The sequence below is a fragment of the Natrix helvetica genome (assembly GCF_964273705.1).
Source record: "Natrix helvetica genome assembly, chromosome: Z".
Classification (NCBI taxonomy): Eukaryota; Metazoa; Chordata; class Lepidosauria; order Squamata; family Natricidae; genus Natrix; species Natrix helvetica.
Window position 1 is genome coordinate 21,229,773 of NC_138554.1, and position 18,210 is coordinate 21,247,982.

At 43.4% G+C, this 18,210-nt stretch overlaps 1 protein-coding gene across 1 annotated transcript; it reads left to right on the forward strand.

Moving 5' to 3' along the window:
• Positions 1-4,718: 4,718 nt before the first annotated feature.
• On the forward strand, positions 4,719-17,197 carry HIRIP3 (HIRA interacting protein 3). The gene is made up of 7 exons (XM_081932010.1): positions 4,719-4,958; positions 6,384-6,504; positions 6,605-6,761; positions 9,326-11,247; positions 12,794-12,968; positions 13,683-13,781; positions 16,433-17,197. The coding sequence occupies exons 1-7, from the start codon at positions 4,738-4,740 to the stop codon at positions 16,576-16,578; spliced, it is 2,841 nt and encodes a 946-aa protein (XP_081788136.1). The 5' UTR covers positions 4,719-4,737; the 3' UTR covers positions 16,579-17,197.
• Positions 17,198-18,210: the final 1,013 nt, after the last annotated feature.

Genomic DNA, 18,210 nt, shown 5'->3' on the forward strand with positions numbered 1-18,210 from the left:
TACAGAAAGCAAAAAGACTTGAGGGCATTTTTGTCTCCCACTCAACAGAGCAGGCAGAGAGAGAGAGAAAAAAGGCGCAAGCCTCACCGTCCAGTCATGAAAAAACTTTTTGTCAAACTTCTTATAGTCTTTGCACAGCTTGTACAGATCGTCATAGTGTTAGAAACATTATTTTCTTACACAAACCACCTGATTTTTCTCAGCGCACTAAAAACAATAAAGAGGAAAGAAATACATTTTCTGGCATATAAAACAGAGATTTGTTAGGAAATGCTGAACACACTGTTGGAAGTTATCACCCAGCCCGCTCCCAGGAAAATGAAATATCCTAGGAAATATTGAAAAGGCAGAATATTATATTTTCCTGGATGTGAAAAAGGGAGAAACACATTTTAAACACAAAGTAAATTCCTGCAGCTTCCGGCCCATCCCCACTTTGCCAATGGGCCATTAAGAAGGCCAAGCTAGTCCACTTTACATAATAAAGAGTTCTCCTCTTCAGCTCCAGAGTGATGGGATTAAGGCAGGATAATATTGCCTTTTACTCAACTGACCACATGGCATCTGAGAACTCAACCAAACCTGGATTCAAAACTCAGCCTAGAGGGTTGCCCTTGCACGGGCCCATGGAAGTCTGGCAACCAATCAGAATATATTTCTTACACAGGAACAGGAAACAGATAGGTGGGGCCGAACAGATTATAAAAAGCCCTGCAAGCCCTTCTTCAGGGTTCTCTTCCTCTTCTCTTCCCTTCTCTTCTTCTCCACCAACATTGAAGCATGTGATCACCTTTTCTGTTCAGGACTCAAGCCATGTGGTCCTGTCCACCATTAAAACCATCTTTCCAAGCAGCCTCCATGTCTCCAGTGTCTTTTTCCCCACTTGGAGCCGAACCCGAAGGACATTTCTTCTGACAATTGGCACCCCAGATGGGACTCCAAGCTAGCCTAACCAATGGATATGGCCAAGGTAAGCCTCCCATGCCAGCACAGACCCCATTGAGTCTGTGGGTGGATTTTATCTTGGCCTTAACCTTTTGGATCTAGGCTTTAAAGGGGTTTTGAGTTTGAGCTCAAAGGCTGCCTGGAAAGAAGGTGAGTACCTCTAAATTTTAATTCTCTAAAATTTAATTTTAAAGCGTGGAAATGTGTGTATGCCTGCATGTGTGTGACTAGTGTGTGAAAATGGATGGAAAAGTGAATGATTTTTTTTGTTGTTGTTGCTGCTGTTTTTGTCCTGTGAGAGAAAAAAGCCATAGCCCATAAGAAAGGTAGAGAAAGGGGGGAAAAAGGAGGTACGCATACCCGCTCCGACAGAACCCCTCCTGGGTAACTGTGCGGCTGGTCCTCCGGGTCTCTCCCCAAGACTTGAAACTGTAAGAAAAGTCCCTGGGTGAAAGGGCACGAATAGAGAGAAGGTTCCCGCTGTGAGGAACATGAAAAGTCCCTCCGAAGGTCACACAGAAAAAAGTCCCTCCGAAGGGCAAACAAAAGTCCCTTCAAAAGGACGTGAAAGTCCTCTAAGGATGCGAAATTGAAGCGGGGAAATACGAAGTGGCAAACCCGGCTAGGACGAAGTGAGCCCACATCTGAACGGGATCATGGGAAGCGGTAGCTCGAGGGTGGCCACGGAAACCCCCCTAGGGGAACTGTTGGGGGCCTGGGACAAAAAGGCAGATGCCTGTCCTGTCCGGAATGATAAGGAAAGCAAAACAGATTGTAGAAAAATGGGCTTTGCTGAAAGATGATACAGGAAAAACTAATTTGGCTACAAAGGTACTTAAAAGAAAAGGGAAAATGGTGGGATTTCTTTTTTTTCTCTTGTCTGTCTCTTTCTCTGTCTTCTATGTAACCACGTGGTTTGTTTGTTAAGATTTGTGCCTTCCCCAATTTAACTGAGATTCATGGTGGGAATGATTTTGTTTGTGAAACTCATGAGTTTTGTTATCCCCTCTTTGTCTGTGTGTGTGTGTGTATGTCTAAGTCTTTGTGTGCCCTCGAGGTAATTGTAACTATAAAATGTCTCCAATCCCAAAAAAAAAAAGACAAGAATTTTAAAGTGTTCAAAGAAAGAAAAGAGTAAACTGGCGGAAATTGCCTTCGCTCAGTTTGTTGGGCCCAGGAAACCTAAGTGAAGGTGGAGGGGAGTTTTTACTTTGCGTCTGTTTGGCCAGCAGAAACAGAGTAAAGATAATTTGTTTTCCTTCCTTCCTTGCCTATACCTTAAAGTAACAACCCAGGAAATGTTTGCAAGAAAAGTTTCATCCTTGCATTTATTGTGTGTCTAAATGATTTTACCTGTTCATTTCTTTCCTGAAGCATGTGAATCCAGACTCCATTTCTCATCTGTGATATCCCCATAATGTTTATCTGTTTAGTAACTGATGGTTTTATTTTTCAAACTCTGTCTGCAAGCTATCTACCCCCCCCCCCGCCCCTTTACTTCTAATCCTCCAACAATGCCTTTTCTGTGGGGGAGGGGACCTTGTTCTCATGTCTTTCAGCCCTGCACAATGAGCAGAGCACATGGATCCAGATGCTTCTAGAGGAGACCCTCCATCCATTTGAGCCAGGAATTGGGTTTGGATCTAGTCCTCCACTGAATGTCCAGCAACTAGAGTAAAGCCTAACTCACCGGCCTTACCACCAAACCAAGCATGCCTAGCAGACATGAAAGGACCCTGAGATGAAGTAAAGACCAAAAGACTCTTCAATTCCCAGAAGACAGCTGTAAAACTATGGGGAAGGATGGAAAATTGATTGTAAAGTTTTCTTTCTTTGCCTCATTGTAAGCTTTCCTTTCTTATCTCATTTATATTGTAATCAGTTTAATTTAGTCATGTGAGAATTGTATTTGAGAATGGCTAGCACAGCAAGATCTGAACACCTTAGATTTCTGGCTGGTGGGAGGGAAATTTATCCAAAATATCTGTATTTTCTGTATTGTAGAAGCACACACACACACACACACACACACACACAAGAGTGAGAGGGGGCATTCAGAATTAGATTAAAACTATCTCCCCACACAAAGTTTTCCCTAGGTTGATTTTTGCCCTTGCACAAAAGCCTAAGCAGTGATATCTCCCTTTTAATCCCATGGGGGAGGGTCAATTCCCCTCAGGCAATTCCCCCACTTGAAGAGTAGCAGAATGGATCTTCAAAACTAAAACCCTGACTGTGACTCAAAAAAAAAATGATGCTGCCCAGTTGCCCAGTAAAGCAGGACATGTTGCACTGGTGGTCTCTGATAGGAGTCCCTGGGCTCATTGTGTGTAATTAAAAAAAATACTAAATAGCTTGTATTGCACACTAGCTAAACTCAATTTGGCCTCACTAAAATAAGAGCTAGGACAGGCTCAAGAACGATGAAATATGCAGCCCGTAACTTAAAGGAAAAGAATGGCTGTGAAGAATTTGGGGACTTCTGCTTGCTTGTAACCTGTCTGGAAGCTCACAGAAAGTGATATCTGATATTAATTGGCATGGAAAATTGGATGTTGTAAATTTCTTTCCAGAAATTGTGCCCTGGTTGCTAGACCTTCATGGTTGAAAGCTCTCTGGGAGCCACTGAAGGGATCCTTCTGCTGTCTCTTTCAATGCCTTTCCATCAAAAAAATTAAGTTTCCCTGATATGACCAATTTTTATCTTTTATCAAGAACATGTGCGTTCCACTCACATGTTTTGAAAAAAAAGGAGGGATTGTTGGAAGTTATCACCCAGCCCTCTCCCAGGAAAATGAAATATCCTAGGAAATATTGAAAAGGCAGAATATTATATTTTCCTGGATGTGAAAAAGGGAGAAACACATTTTAAACACAAAGTAAATTCCTGCAGCTTCCTGCCCATCCCCACTTTGTCAATGGGCCATTTAGAAGGCCAAGCTAGTCCACTTTACATAATAAAGAGTTCTCCTCTTCAGCTCCAGAGTGATGGGATTAAGGCAGGATAATATTGCCTTTTACTCAACTGACCACATGGCATCTGAGAACTCAACCAAACCTGGATTCAAAACTCAGCCTAGAGGGTTGCCTTTGCACGGGCCCATGGGAATCTGGCAACCAATCAGAATACATTTCTTACACAGGAACAGGAAACAGATAGGTGGGGCCGAACAGATTATAAAAAGCCCTTCCTCTTCCCTTTCCTTCTCTTCTCTTCTCCACCAACATTGAAGCATGTGATCACCTTTTCCGTTCAGGACTCAAGCCATGTAGTCCTGTCCACCATTAAAACCATCTTTCCAAGCAGCCTCCATGTCTCCAGTGTCTTTTTCCCCACTTGGAGCTGAACCCAGAAGGACATTTCTTCCGACAACACATTTCAAGTTGCAAGCAGTTATTTTACAAAATCCACTTGTTAGTTTAGGCTAAGCTTGGCAATTCGCCTAGAAGTTTTTATCTATGAAGTTGGCATGTTAGGTTACAATGGAGCTTCTCTCAACAGCACTTTAACAAAATCTGAATTAAATTAACATTCTGTGTATGCTCTAATCCTTCAGGGGTCCTTTCAAAACCACACAAATAAATAAAAGTTTAGCCAATAACCTCTTCCTTTAACTTCAAATTTTATTTGTACCAAGGGCGAGTCTCAGAAAAACTCAGTTAGGACTCAGATTATTTTAAGGCGGGGAGGAGACCGCTGCGGCCTTCCCCCCCGAGCGGGAAAAAAACTACATTTCCCCAAAAACCTGCAGGGCGGGCCCTCCGCCCTCATTGGCTGTCAGATGATCTCCCATGAGGCCGTGCGGTAAAGAGCTCGCTCATGCGTGTTCAGTTTGTTGCCTTTGTAGGCACCGTTGGGACTACCATTGCTATGAGACGTTGCGGAGGGCGGGGCTACGTTGGCCGGGAGGTGCCATTTGGCGGGAAAGGATGGCAGGCGCTGCTGGGCAGCTGCAGCAGCAAAAGATGCGGGATTTTGTCTCCAGGCTTTTCCAGGGAAGCCCCGATCTCAGGTGCGGCTCAGGCTCTGGGTTGTCCTTGGGGAGGGAGGGGAGGAAGGAACTGAAGCCTCCTTAGCCGAGATCGATGATTACTGTGCAGCACATAATACCTCCAGAACCGTTTGCACCTGCACACTTGCCCGCAATCCCATCATCCCCCGACCGGCTGTGAACTATGGGTCCCGAACTATGTAGCGTCCCGTATGGCTGGAGGATGCTGACTAGGAGAAGCAGAAGTACGGTAGCGTTTGGAGCTCGGGGGCGATTTTTTAGCTCTCGACTCTATCACCCTAAAGCCAGTGGGTGGGGGTGGGGTGTCTAGTAATGAAGGCACCACGTTTGAAAGCAGGAGACCCCGAGTTCAAATCCTGCCTTAGGCATGAAAGGCGGCTGGTTGTCTTTTTTGTAGGCCAGTCACCTTTGGTGCATATACCCTCCATGTACGTAAAAAAAGAAGATACATTTGTCAAGAATCCTAAGATACAACACTTAATGATAGTCATAGGGTACAAATAAGCAATCAGGAAACAATATCAGTATAAATGGTAAGAATACAAGCAACAAAGTTACAGTCCTGCAGTCATAAGTGGGAGGAGATGGGTGATAGGAACGATGAGAGGACTAATAGTAATAGTAATGCAGCCTCAGGGAAAAAAATTGTTCTTGTGTCTAGTTGTCTTGGTGTGCAGTGCTCGATAGTGTCGTTTTGAGAGTAGGAGTTGAAACAAATTATGTCCAGGATCTGAGGGGTCTGTAGATATTTCCAAAGCCTTCTTTTTGACTCATGCAGTGTACAGGTCCTCAATGGAAGGCAGGTTGGTAGTAATTGGGTTGTTGTTGTTGTTTGCAGTTCTAAGTTACTAAATAAATAAATAAATAAATAACCTTTTCGCAACTGGTGATGAAGATGAGTATCACCTTGGTATAACAATTAAAAACCAGCGTGCTGGTAGAAAAAGGGCTTAAATTGGAAGATGTTGACTGAGCGTAACCTGGGTGGAAATTGTGATCCCTGGATGGGATCATTGGTTACAGAATCATACATCACCATGTGTTTCCTGGATAATTTACAAAGGGAGAATTGAAAAATTATATCTCTGAAGGAGAAGCTTAAAAAGGAGAGCAGATGTAGGAGATTATGGTTTAAAAAATCCTGGACTTAGATGACAAATTTGGGTGGGGCCCATATTGTGTCCTGTAGATATGCATTTGGGTGGATATGCTATAGACAGAAATTTGGGTGAGCCCCAGCTTGTGGCCTATAGATATGCTGAACTCTTCTCCCCCATCCAATATTATAAGGCAGCTGGAAAAAAGCAATTTCTGGAGGATCACAGATTCCCCATCCTTGCTCTTCTTCATACATACCATATAAAGGCATATTGTGTGGTTGCTTAGCAGATGCTGTTTGACGTTATAACTCATGGTCTGTTGCAGTGTCCTTACTCATGCTATCATTCGGAAGAAGTATCTTGACGATGTTGGGCTGGAGAATCTATCCAAACAGGAGAAGGAGCAGCTCAAACAATTGGTAGAGGAAGAACTGGTCCAGATGAAGGTGCTGGTTTCAGGAGGGGAGAAAACTTACATGTTATGTCTTGGTGAAGAATGAAATCATTCCATGTGTTTATAACTTTTTTTAATGTTATGCATCACAGGTTGATCCACTCCCAAGCAATGTAGAATTAAGGACTGAAATCCAAGATTCCTTCAAATCTGGAGACCGCAAAAGATCCCTTCATATCTCCCCTAGTTTGGAGGGTGAGATTAAAAATGAACAGAAGCAAAAAAGGCAAAAGATTGAAAAGCAGTTAGGTAATTGTATTTTTATGTGATGGTGCTTAGCACATACTCTCCAATATAACACTGTTTTTTGAACTGGTAGAAGCTAAAGATAAACTGGGCCTTTCAGTTATTTTCAAATTTTGGTAAATGTTCATTAAAAATGGCTTTCCTATCTTTTTCTGCAGCTGTAAAGAAATCTATTATATATGTTGTAAAGAAAAGATACAGAAAGGATAATAGGCAGCAGGGACTTCCCCAATAGTAAGGACCACAGCAGTTGAGGTTTTGACTTCTTATATTGAAGTGAAATGAATAGAAACACCAGAGATATGTGCTATCTCTGGTGTGCATGGTGTGGGATATGTAGATATTTTTTATTCCTCCTTTACCTAGAGCTCAAGTTATCCATTAAAATTCAATCAAGGGGAATCTAGGTCCGATAAAAACTGTATTGAATAATTAATTTGCTAGTATCAGAGATGGTGACGACCCCCAATTCAGATGATTTTAATGGAGAATTAGATTCATAGAGAACCAGATGGTGAGCTTTGGGGACTCTGATACTTCCTTCATTACCACCAGCATGCAAACTTCGGACTGCTGGTAAGTAGCAATAAACCAAGCCATCCCATTCCAGCCTTACATGCTTTTCTAAAGACCCATTGGCTGGTGTGTAGCCCTAGATTGGATTATTATCATTTATTCATTGCATGTATAGCCTGTTTGAGCTCTTAACAGCCCAGGTGCCATAAACTGGGAGTTTCTCTAATTGTATCCCAGCAATAAAACTCCTGTAAGGTGGGTTTGACTGAGAGAGGATTTTTTATTAAAGCAGAAACTGGTTTTTCATAATTTTCCTGAAAATTGCCCACCCTCTATGAGAGTTAACCTCCTTTGAGGATATCTCCGTAATAGTACCTTGATGACAGTTTGCAACAGATAGCAAGATGAATCATTGAGTGAGTTAAGTATATACATGCCAAACCCTTCACATCTGCCCATGGGAAGCTAGGATGTGAGGGCAAAGAGGTCTGTTTTATATTTTGGGGTGTTTTTTGTTCTTTATTTGTGCAGAGTATTTCTGCCTTAATCCAAAGAGATGCAAGTGAACTAAAGTTCATCCTGCAACGGTGATCTTCTAAATCAATGCTGTGAGACTGTGATACAAAACCGTCTTCATTTGCATTTGGAATCAATATACCACTTGCTGTTTTATCATCCTTCTCCATCTGCTCCAAGTGAGCCTCTAGCCAGGCTCCAATTCAGCAAATGTCAGGCTGCATTGAACCCAGAGATGGGCCACCTGTTGTCCTCCAAGTATCTTGGACCAACAATCCTATAAGCCTTAAACTGATTATGCTTTCTGGAATTTAAAGCAAATCTGGAAGGGATAGGTATTCTACCCTTCGCTGGCTGAGCATTGTATTCAGGGAGTTCACTTCAATATACCCCAAAGCACCTGATTGGAAAGGATTGGTGATTGGATGATGGAGTGGTTGCTAGAGTCAGATCACAGCCATTGCTTTCTTCCACTTTTCTCATAAATTATTGCCTCTGCTTTTCTGTTATAGATGTTGCTATTCTTGTATTGGTTCCATTGAACTCTTTGCTTTTAACGTCTTGCTTTTCCATTCCCTCTTTGTTCTTAAAAGTTTTATGTATGTGCTTTTCAATTTTAAGAGTGAAACAGAAATGATTTGGGGGGAAAACCAAAAGGAAAAAATAGAGAGCCTAATAAAAACTAGATAACCAGTGGTTATAGGTAGGTAAATAAGTGACCAATCATAATGATAAGAAAGAGTGTTGTGCAGGCCATATATTTAACTTGGAGTTGAACTTCCAAAATTGAAGATATATTCCCATCAACAAACAACTTATTTGCCACAAGTAACCTAACAGATTCATAAGGATTAATGAGCCTTAGCTGGAATTCCAAGGATTGAATACCAGAAGTGGGCAAATCTAGGTTAAAAAGTGGGGAGGGGATTTATTTTTGTTATATTATTTATTGGTATCCTGTCTTTATTATTTTTACAAATAACTCAGGACAGTAAACATATATAACCCCCTTTCTCCTCCTACATTCCCCACAATAACAACCCTGTGAAGGGAGTTGGGCTGAGAGAAAGTAGCTAGCTCAGAATCACGCAGCTGGCTTTCATCGTTAAGGCAGGACTAGAACTCTAAGATCATCTTGTGATTGGCCCAAAGTCACCCAACCGGCTTTCAAGGCTAAGGCAGGACTTTCTCCATTTTCTAGCCTAGTGCCTTAACCACTAGACCAGGGGTAGCGATCTATCGCCCTTTTATGACTTGTGGATTCCTGAATTCTTGAAGTCCACAAGTCATAAAGGGACCTTAGTTGCCTGCACTAGACAAAACTAGCACTCAAAATTAAGACAATTGAGAGAAAAAAGAATTCATTCTCATGTTCTCAATATCTCTTTCTGTCACATTAAAATGGCAACTTCGGAGGCTTGCCAGGTGCTGCATCCAAGGCTTTGAAATTCAGGACTTGGCCTCTCCAACTTCAGAATAACAGTTGTCCTTCCCCAACATGATTCTATTTGTCAATTTTTTCTTTTTTCTTTCAGAAGTCAGTTCTGATGAAAAGGATTCTGGGATTGATTCCAAGAAGAGGCCATGCTACGGGAGCCCAAGACTTCTCAGCATGTTCTCAGATTCTTCTGATCAAGGAGACTCCGGAGCTGGAAATAACTCTGATAAGTCTGAAAGCAATGAGGAAACTACAAAGAGCAAACGAAAACCATCCCTTCAGGAGGCAAGAGGGGAGAGAGGGCGAGGCAGGAAATCACCTAAGGGCCATGGGAACAGGGGCTCCCAGAAAAGGGGGGTGAGGGAATCTGAGGAGACCACCACCGACACGGGACAGAGTGACCTTGAAGATGAGGTCAAAGGACACAGGAAGGCCACAAAAAGGAACAGCTTAAAGCAAAGAGACTTCAAGAAAAAGGTGGACAAAGGGTCTAAAGCTACTGATCCCAAAGGCAAAGCAAAAAACAGGACAATGAATAAGCAAAGAGAGGAAAGGAGCCTATCAGAGGGAGGAACTGACCTTTCAGAGGTAGAAGAAATTTCTGAAAAGAAAAGAGAGTGGAACCAGAGTGAAGAGAAGAAGCCATTCAGTACTAATAAAGCACAGCAGAGGATGGGGCCAGGAATCCAGAAGAGTTTGAAGGGGAACGAGAGTGAGGATGCCTCAGGAAGTGGTCCTGATATAAAATGTAATTTGCAGAAGAAAATGGCAGACAACCAATGCAAGAAGAAGAGTAGAATTATAAAGGATTCAGGGAGCAGTTCTGAGAATTCTGCAAGTCAAAGTCCAATGAGGAAAGAGGGAGCAAAGAGGGCCAGGGGAGAAAGAGAGAGCCAGCAGACTGAAAATAACTCCAAACCCAAGAGGCAGCCTAAAGAGAGAGGGGTGAAGTTGCCGAGGAAAGACCTGCAGAGGAAGAAACCAGAGGAAGTGAAGAAGATGACGCAAAGGGTTCAGGAGTCCACCAGTGAAGAATCTGAAAGTGAGTCAGGGGAGTGTAAGAGCGCGGAAGTAGAGAAGAAGTGGCTTCAGATTTCCACTAGCAGTGAAGGCAAGACGAATCAAGGCCAGCCTAGGGACGCGGCTCTCATAAGTCCCCCGTCAGAGAGCGAATCAGATGGAGATCCGAGGAGGACACTGGAAAAAGAGAGCAAGCATGTCTCTGGGTCTGACTCAAGTCAAGGGGAGGAGAAGTCGAGGAAGAGAGGACCTCAAGGCGAGAGGAATCGAGGCCAGCCGAGGAAGGTGGCTCTAAGTCCCCCGTCAGAAAGCGAGACAGATGAGAGCGAGGATGGAGATCCGAGGAGGACCCTGGAAAAGGAGAGCAAGCATGACTCTGGGTCTGACTCAAGTCAAGGGGAGGAGAAGTCGAGGAAGAGAGGACCTCAAGGCGAGAGGAATCGAGGCCAGCCGAGGAAGGCGGCTCTAAGTCCCCCGTCAGAAAGCAAGACAGATGAGAGCGAGGATGGAGATCCGAGGAGGACCCTGGAAAAGGAGAGCAAGCATGACTCTGGGTCTGACTCAAGTCAAGGGGAGGAGAAGTCGAGGAAGAGAGGACCTCAAGGCGAGAGGAATCGAGGCCAGCCGGCTCTAAGTCCCCCGTCAGAAAGCGAGACAGATGAGAGCGAGGATGGAGATCCGAGGAGGACCCTGGAAAAGGAGAGCAAGCATGACTCTGGGTCTGACTCAAGTCAAGGGGAGGAGAAGTTGAAGAAGAGAGAAGCTCAGAAGTCACAGAGAAAGAGCATCGGTAAAGAAATCTCTGTTCTTGGCTCTGAAGATTCAGGAAGTGAGCTTAAGGGAAAGAAAAAAATCCAAATCCAGCAGCAGAGAAGAACGAAAAAGCTCCAGAGGAGGAATGCTACCAAGGAGAAACAAGGGGAGGAGTCCAGCCAGGAAGAGGGCTCCAGCTCAGAAGAGGATGAGCCCACTACTTCTCGGCAGCAACATCTGGGAAAGGTAAGGGACATCTTCATGGGGACTTTAAAAAAAAAAGTGTGTTTTCTTACAGGTAGTCCTTGACTTACAGCCATTCATTTAGTGACCATTTGAAATTACAGAGGCACTGAAAAAAAGTGACATAACCGGTCCTCACAGTTACAACCGTCGCTCCATCCCCACAATCATGTGAACAGAATTGGGGCACTTGGCAACCTCCATGTGTTTGCAATGGTTGTAATGTCCCGGGGTCATCTGATCGCCGTTTGCAATGTTCTGAGGGGATTTTCCACAAGCAAGGCTTACAACAGTTCATTTAATGACCTTTCAACATTAATAACTTATAACCATTTTTCACACTTATGACCGTTGCAGCAATCCCGTGGTCACATAATAAAAATTCAGAGGTTTGGCAACACTCATGTTTATGACGGTTGCAGTGCCCCAGGGTCATGTGAACACCTTTTGTAACCTTCTGATAAAGTCGGTGGGGAAGACAAACTCACTTAACAACCGTGTTACTAACTTAACAACTGCAGCGATTCACTTAACAAATGTGGCACGAAAGATCATAAAATGGGACAAAACTCAGTTAACAAATGTCTTACTTAGCAACAGAAGTTTTCAGCTCAGTTTTGTTCATAAGTAGAGAGCTACCTTTACCCAAGGTTTGTGTTGTGTAGCAATTCTACACATTTCAGAGTACACAGTCCACACCACTGAGTCAAATTGGCCTGGCTGCTGAGTACTTGAAGGCCTGTTGTTACTTGATGAGGTTTCTCACCAGTATCCCCATTTTCTGTTCCTCTGCAACACAACTCAGGATACAAGAAAACAGGGGAATTTGTTTGCACTAAAGGCCATGTTAGCCAGTTCATTTCTCTCCAAGCCATTCACACTCGTTCTGATATCCCCTTAAACAAGTTCTGCAAACTGGTCCTTACTCCTGGGAGGAAAAAAAAGAATTCCCACCAAACCTGGCACACACACACCTCAAACCTGGGCTCTATCTGATGTATCAAATGTCCAGCTCCAGAATTCTAAGGAAGTTTGTTGAATGGCTCCTTTCTGGTAGAGAATTCTGGAAATTGCAGTCACAGCACATCTACAGGCTTCCCCAATGACTTTGCTTGTCAGAAGGTTGCAAAAGGTGATCGCATGACACACACACACACCCCAGGACTCTGCAACTGTCATAAATACATGCCAATTGCCAAGCACTTGAATTTTGATCACATGACCATGGGGATGTGCAATGGTCATAAGTGTGAAAAATGGTTATGTCATTTTTTTGTAACTTAAACCACAATACGAATTGTTGTTAGTCAAGGATTACCTGTACAGAAGTGTTTTGCAACCTTGGTAATTTTAAGATGGGTTAACCTAGAATTCCCCAGCTAGCAGGGCTGGCTGGGGAATTCTGGGAGCTGAAGTCCATCCATCTTAAAGCTGCCAGGGTTGCAAAATACTGCAGAATTGCTTTTAAAAATAAATATTGCCTTTCTCTGATCTGATTGTTCATGGAAAGCGTATTATGAGCTCGGTTGTTAACCCATCTTATCTGTAGGATAAGAAGCATCATTCTGGAAAGAAAGAGGAGCATCCCTCCATCCAACGTCTGAAACGCTATATCCGGGAATGTGGTGTGCGTCGGAATTACAAAAAGCTCCTGGCAGGTTGCCACTCCCGCAAAGCTCAGATAGAGGTTCTCAAAGCAGAGCTGGGAAGTCTTGGCATAAAAGGTTAGTTAATGGCACTTGATGTAAGGCGTAGCCAGGTACCAGGTTAGAAAGTGGGAGATGAGTTCTAATCCCACCTTAGACATGAAAGCCAGCCAGGTGACTGGACCAATCACCAGGAGACAATGCCTTAGGCATGAAATAAAGGAGTATGAGGTATGTTTGCTGCCTTTAATTATTTTTAAAAATAGTAAAGGTGGGATAAAATAAATAACATGATTCAACCATTACTATTAGGCTGAGCTATAGTATGTGAACCTCTGTAGGGAGCTGCATGAGAAAAGGTACTAGAATCGCAGATAGCTAAGCCATTGTTTCTTTTAATCCTGGCTTCTGGAGTAGGCTACAGTTCACCGAGTTGCTATGGCACACCAAGTGATAAATGCAGTAATGAAAACCCTACTGGGTGGCTAACAAAATAAACTGAGCTGTTATCAAAGAAATTATATTTGTGCTAAGGCAATCTGGGTTTGAATTGAAATATGAACTTTTCAAATGACATGTGAAAGTGCCCCAACCAATCTTTCCTCAGGAACTCCATCTCTGGCCAAGTGCAAAGCACTAAAGCAGAAGCGGGAAGAAGCAGCCGAAGTGGCTAACAAAATAAACTGAGCTGTTATCAAAGAAATTATATTTGTGCTAAGGCAATCTGGGTTTGAATTGAAATATGAACTTTTCAAATGACATGTGAAAGTGCCCCAACCAATCTTTCCTCAGGAACTCCATCTCTGGCCAAGTGCAAAGCACTAAAGCAGAAGCGGGAAGAAGCAGCCGAAGTGGCTTCTCTTGATATCAACAATATTATTGCTACGGAAGGTAAAGTGGCTGTGGAGGGGAGAAACTGGCTAATATAAAAGTCCAGTTGCTTCATTAGGATGCTGGAGTCTTTCTCCAGCACTTTGGGAAGACTCCCCGCCTCCCATAAGATGGCAGCCTGGAGAAATGGCAAATAATACAATTCCACTCACCATCCAAATATATTGATTGGGTTCTGGTTTTATGTTTTATATGCTCCATTGTACGCCGCCCCGAGTCCTACTTGGAAAGGGAGCGGCTAATAAATTCAAACTTATTATTATTATTATATTATGCAGAGATCAGGATGTTTATTTTGTTCTCCCCCCCTCCCCCAATTTCCTCCAAAGGTGCAAATCATCCAGTTTTTGCATAATTAAAGATAAAAGTTCCCCTCATGTCCTAGTCCAGCGATGGCGAACCTTTTTTGGCTCGCGTGCCACAAGTGGGGGGAGTGCAGGGGGGGTCGTGTGCGGGCGTGCTGCACCCATAATGCAACGCGCGACCCACCCCAGTGCGCATGCGCACACAATGTGCGCCCCCCCATTTTTACATGCTTTTTTCGCCCTCCCCAGGCTCCAGAGGCTTTATAGGAGCCTGGGGAGGGCGAAAAGAGCCTCCCCCGCCCCCTCAGAGGCTTCAGGGACCGTCCGGAGGCTTCCCTGAAGCCTTCGGAGCGCTTAAAACGACCCTCCGGACGGTCCCTGAAGCCTCCGGGGGGGGCGGGGGGAGCTCTTTTCGCCGTCCCTAGGCTCCTATAAAGCCTCTGGAGCCTGGGGAAGGTGAAAAATAGCTTTTAAAAAGGTGAACTCAGCTGGCCAGCGCGCGCCTCGCAAACCCTGACAAATGGCTCCACGTGCCACTTGTGGCACGCGTGCCATAGGTTCGCCATCACTGTCCTAGTCGTTCCCAACTCTAGGGGACAGTGCTCATCTCCATTTCAAAGCTGAAGAGCCAGCACTGTCCGAAGATAATACAATACAATACAATACAATACAATACAATAGTAGAGTTGGAAGGGACCTTGGAGGTCTTCTAGTCCAACCCCCTGCCTAGGCAGGAAACCCTATACCGTTTCAGACAAATAGCTATCCAACATCTTCTTAAAGACTTCCAGTGTTGGGGCATTCACAACTTCTGGAGGCAAGCTGTTCCACTGATTAATTGTTCATGTCTCCGTGGTCATGTGGCTGGCATGACTAAACGCCGAAGGCACACGGAACGCTATTATTTTCCCACCAAAGATGGTTCCTATTTTTTCTACTTGCAATTTTTACGTGCTTTTTAACTGCTAGGTTGGCAGAAGATGGGACAAGTAATGGGAGCTCACTTCATTACGCAGCACTAGGGATTCAAACTGCCTACCTTTCTGATTGACAAGCTCAATGTCTTATCCATTTGCATAATTATGCTAATGTTATTGAGACCGTTCTTTGTTTAATAAAAAAATCCCTTTTATTAAACCTCTCAGAGGAAATTGGAGAGGAGATCAAAAGAGCATGAGAAGTTAAGTAGTGTCTACAGATAGCCCTCAACTTACAAAAGTTCATTTAGTGACTCTTCAAAGTTACAGTAGCACTGAAAAATGTGACTTACGATCGTTTTTCACAATTACAATCTTTGCAGCATCCCCATGATCATGGGATCAAAATTCAGTTGCTTGGCAACTGTTTCATACTTACGACCGTTGCTGTTTCCCAAAGCCATGTCATCACTGTTTGCAACCTTTTGACAAAGAAAATCAACAAAGAAGCCAGATTCACTTAACAGCCATGTTACCAGCTTAGCAATTGCAGTGATTCCGGGGCCGCCTTACCATCCCTCAGATTCCAGGCAACAGCCTTTCGGCTACTTGAGAGGAGGGCTGGTTCTGCCTGGGTGCAGAGCGAACTTTTGAATTGAGGCCTTTCACATTGGAAGAATGTAGTCCAGATGCCCAGGAGGGAGAGAGTGCAAAAGATGAACAAAAGACAGAGGAGTTTATATACTCTGTGTGTGGGAGAAAGAGGGTGGAGACAAATGCTCCCTAATAATTCCCAGAGTATGGACAGTCCTTGGCTTACAACCACAGTTGAGCTCAAAAGTTCCGTTATTAAGCAAAGTGTTATTGAGTTGGGCCTCATTTAACGACTGTTTTTCCCTGGTGGTGAAGTGAATTCTTGTAGTTATGTGAATCATGGAGTCATAAAGCAAATCTGGCTTTCGCCATTGACGTTTGTCAGAAGCCAGCTGGAAGGTGATCAAGGGTGATCATGTGGGCGTGGAACAGTCCAACTGTCATTAATACATGCCAGTTGCCAAGGGCCCGAATTTTGATCATGTGACCCATGGACGTGCTGCAGCAGTTGTAAGGGTGAAGATTGGTCATAGGTCACTTTTTTCCTGTGCTGTTGTAATTTGGAACAGTCATTAAATAAATTGATGTAAATTGATGACTCCCTGCATGATGCTTTGCGATGCAAGTAGCCTGCTTTAGTTTGGCAAGATTCCTCCCTAGGGATGAGGAACAATAAAGAAAACTGCTTAGAACAACCCCAATCTCTCTTTCGTGGCCTTCGGAGGCCGATGGAGAGTAAGTGAGTCTAATCCGGAGGTGCCCACCGGTTTCTATGCAATAGAGGCACCGTCTTAGCGCATCTAGAAAACTTTCCCCTTCTCTTCTCTCCACGCAGGCCGCCCAAAGCGTCGCAAGGTCTGGAGCCTTTACAATGAGCCCCAGGAGTCGCCCAGTTCGCCAGAGGAGCCGGCCGTTCGCCGTCACGCCACAGACTGGTCGCAGCTTCGAGGAGTGATCAGTTCAGATGGGGAAAGCAGTTGACTCTGAGGTGGAAGAGAGGCCAGCATTCATTGATTTCATTGATGATCTTTGGAGAGGAAAAAGGGGTTTAACTAATCAAACGGCCACGAAGGAACCTCTTCTATGCTTAATCTTTTTTCCCCCTTCTGCTCAGAATGCAAAGAAAATTAATTCCTAGTACGTTGTCCTTATATTATTGTTGTTGTTGCATTTTCCCTGGGCAAAGGTCAAGAACAGAAGTACCTGAGTTGGAAGTACATTTTCTGAAGATAAGACACAGAAGGAAATCCGATTTTTCCCTTTTAACAAGTTTTGTCAATGTCGCCATTACATCATTTCGAACTATCTACATCGACCACTTTCCTCAAACGTAGTCCTTCCTCAGCAGGAATATGAAAAGCTGTGGTTTTAATTGGGACTTGTTTCATTTTCATTCCATGTAAAAATGTAGAGTATCACTTCCTTAATACATTTATGAGGCATTCCTTCCGTTTTCTGAAGATTAAATCTTTTTCTGGGCTAGATTTCATGTGCCTATTGTTATGTGATCTGAGTAACTATCTCTGTACATGTTACATTTTTTAAAGATTTCATGAAAACAAAGGTTTATATTTGTTAAATAAAATGTTTTGGACTTTCACTCAGAGTAGGCATTTTGCATGTACTAGCTTCAAGTTTTTTTACAAAAACAACAAAAGTGATTAGGCAATGGGAGACTAAAGCATACAACGAATGGTTAAGGGAAATAGATATTTCTAGTCTAATGAAGAGAAGGATTAGGGGTGACATGATGGCTTTCTTTCAATTCTTGAGGGGCTGTCACAGAAAAGAAAGTAGCTGAGGGCAGGACAAAAAGTAACAGGTGGAAACTTATCAAAGATGATCTAATCTGGAACTAAGGAGAACTTAGCTTACCTACAGAAGTTGTGGGTACTGCATCACTGGTTGTTTTCATTAGAAATTGGATATCCATTTGCCTGGAATGGTATAGGATCTGCTTGAGCAGGGGGCTGGACTAGAAGACCTCTATGATCCCTTCCAACTCTTATTTTGTTTGCTGATTAATTCAGCACCATTTCCTGTATAATGAACAAATTATCTCTCTGGAATGGCTGCCTTGCTATAGTTTATTTTAATTAGACTCATTTGCTAAGTTTAATGCAACAGGCTACCTAACCTGGGAAATGTAACTTTCATGGTCTTCTTAATAGCAGCCATTTTCTTAGTGCACGATTCCACAGTAGTCCATTTCTCTATTATGTAGTTACAACATAACATCAATAAACATGACCAGAAGGGTGGGGATCTTCTATCTATTGGATAGTATGGGACTTTTAAAAAATTGGCCTACAGGAAAATGACTTCCACTTTGTTAGGTGTTTCCATGCATGTTATATCTCTACAGGGGTCTGGCTGGAACTATTTAGACCTTGCTAATTCAGATTCTATTTAACAGTCTCAATATTTAGAGAGGAATAAGAGTGTGGCAATTCTTAACCAGTTTCAATTAGGTCTGAAAGATAATGTGTACAGGTAGTCCTTGACTTATGCCTGCAATTGGAACCAAAATTCCCATTGCTAGGCACGGTGGTTACTAAGTGATTTGCACCTAATTTTACAATCTTTTTTGCCATAGTTAAGAAAATCACTGCA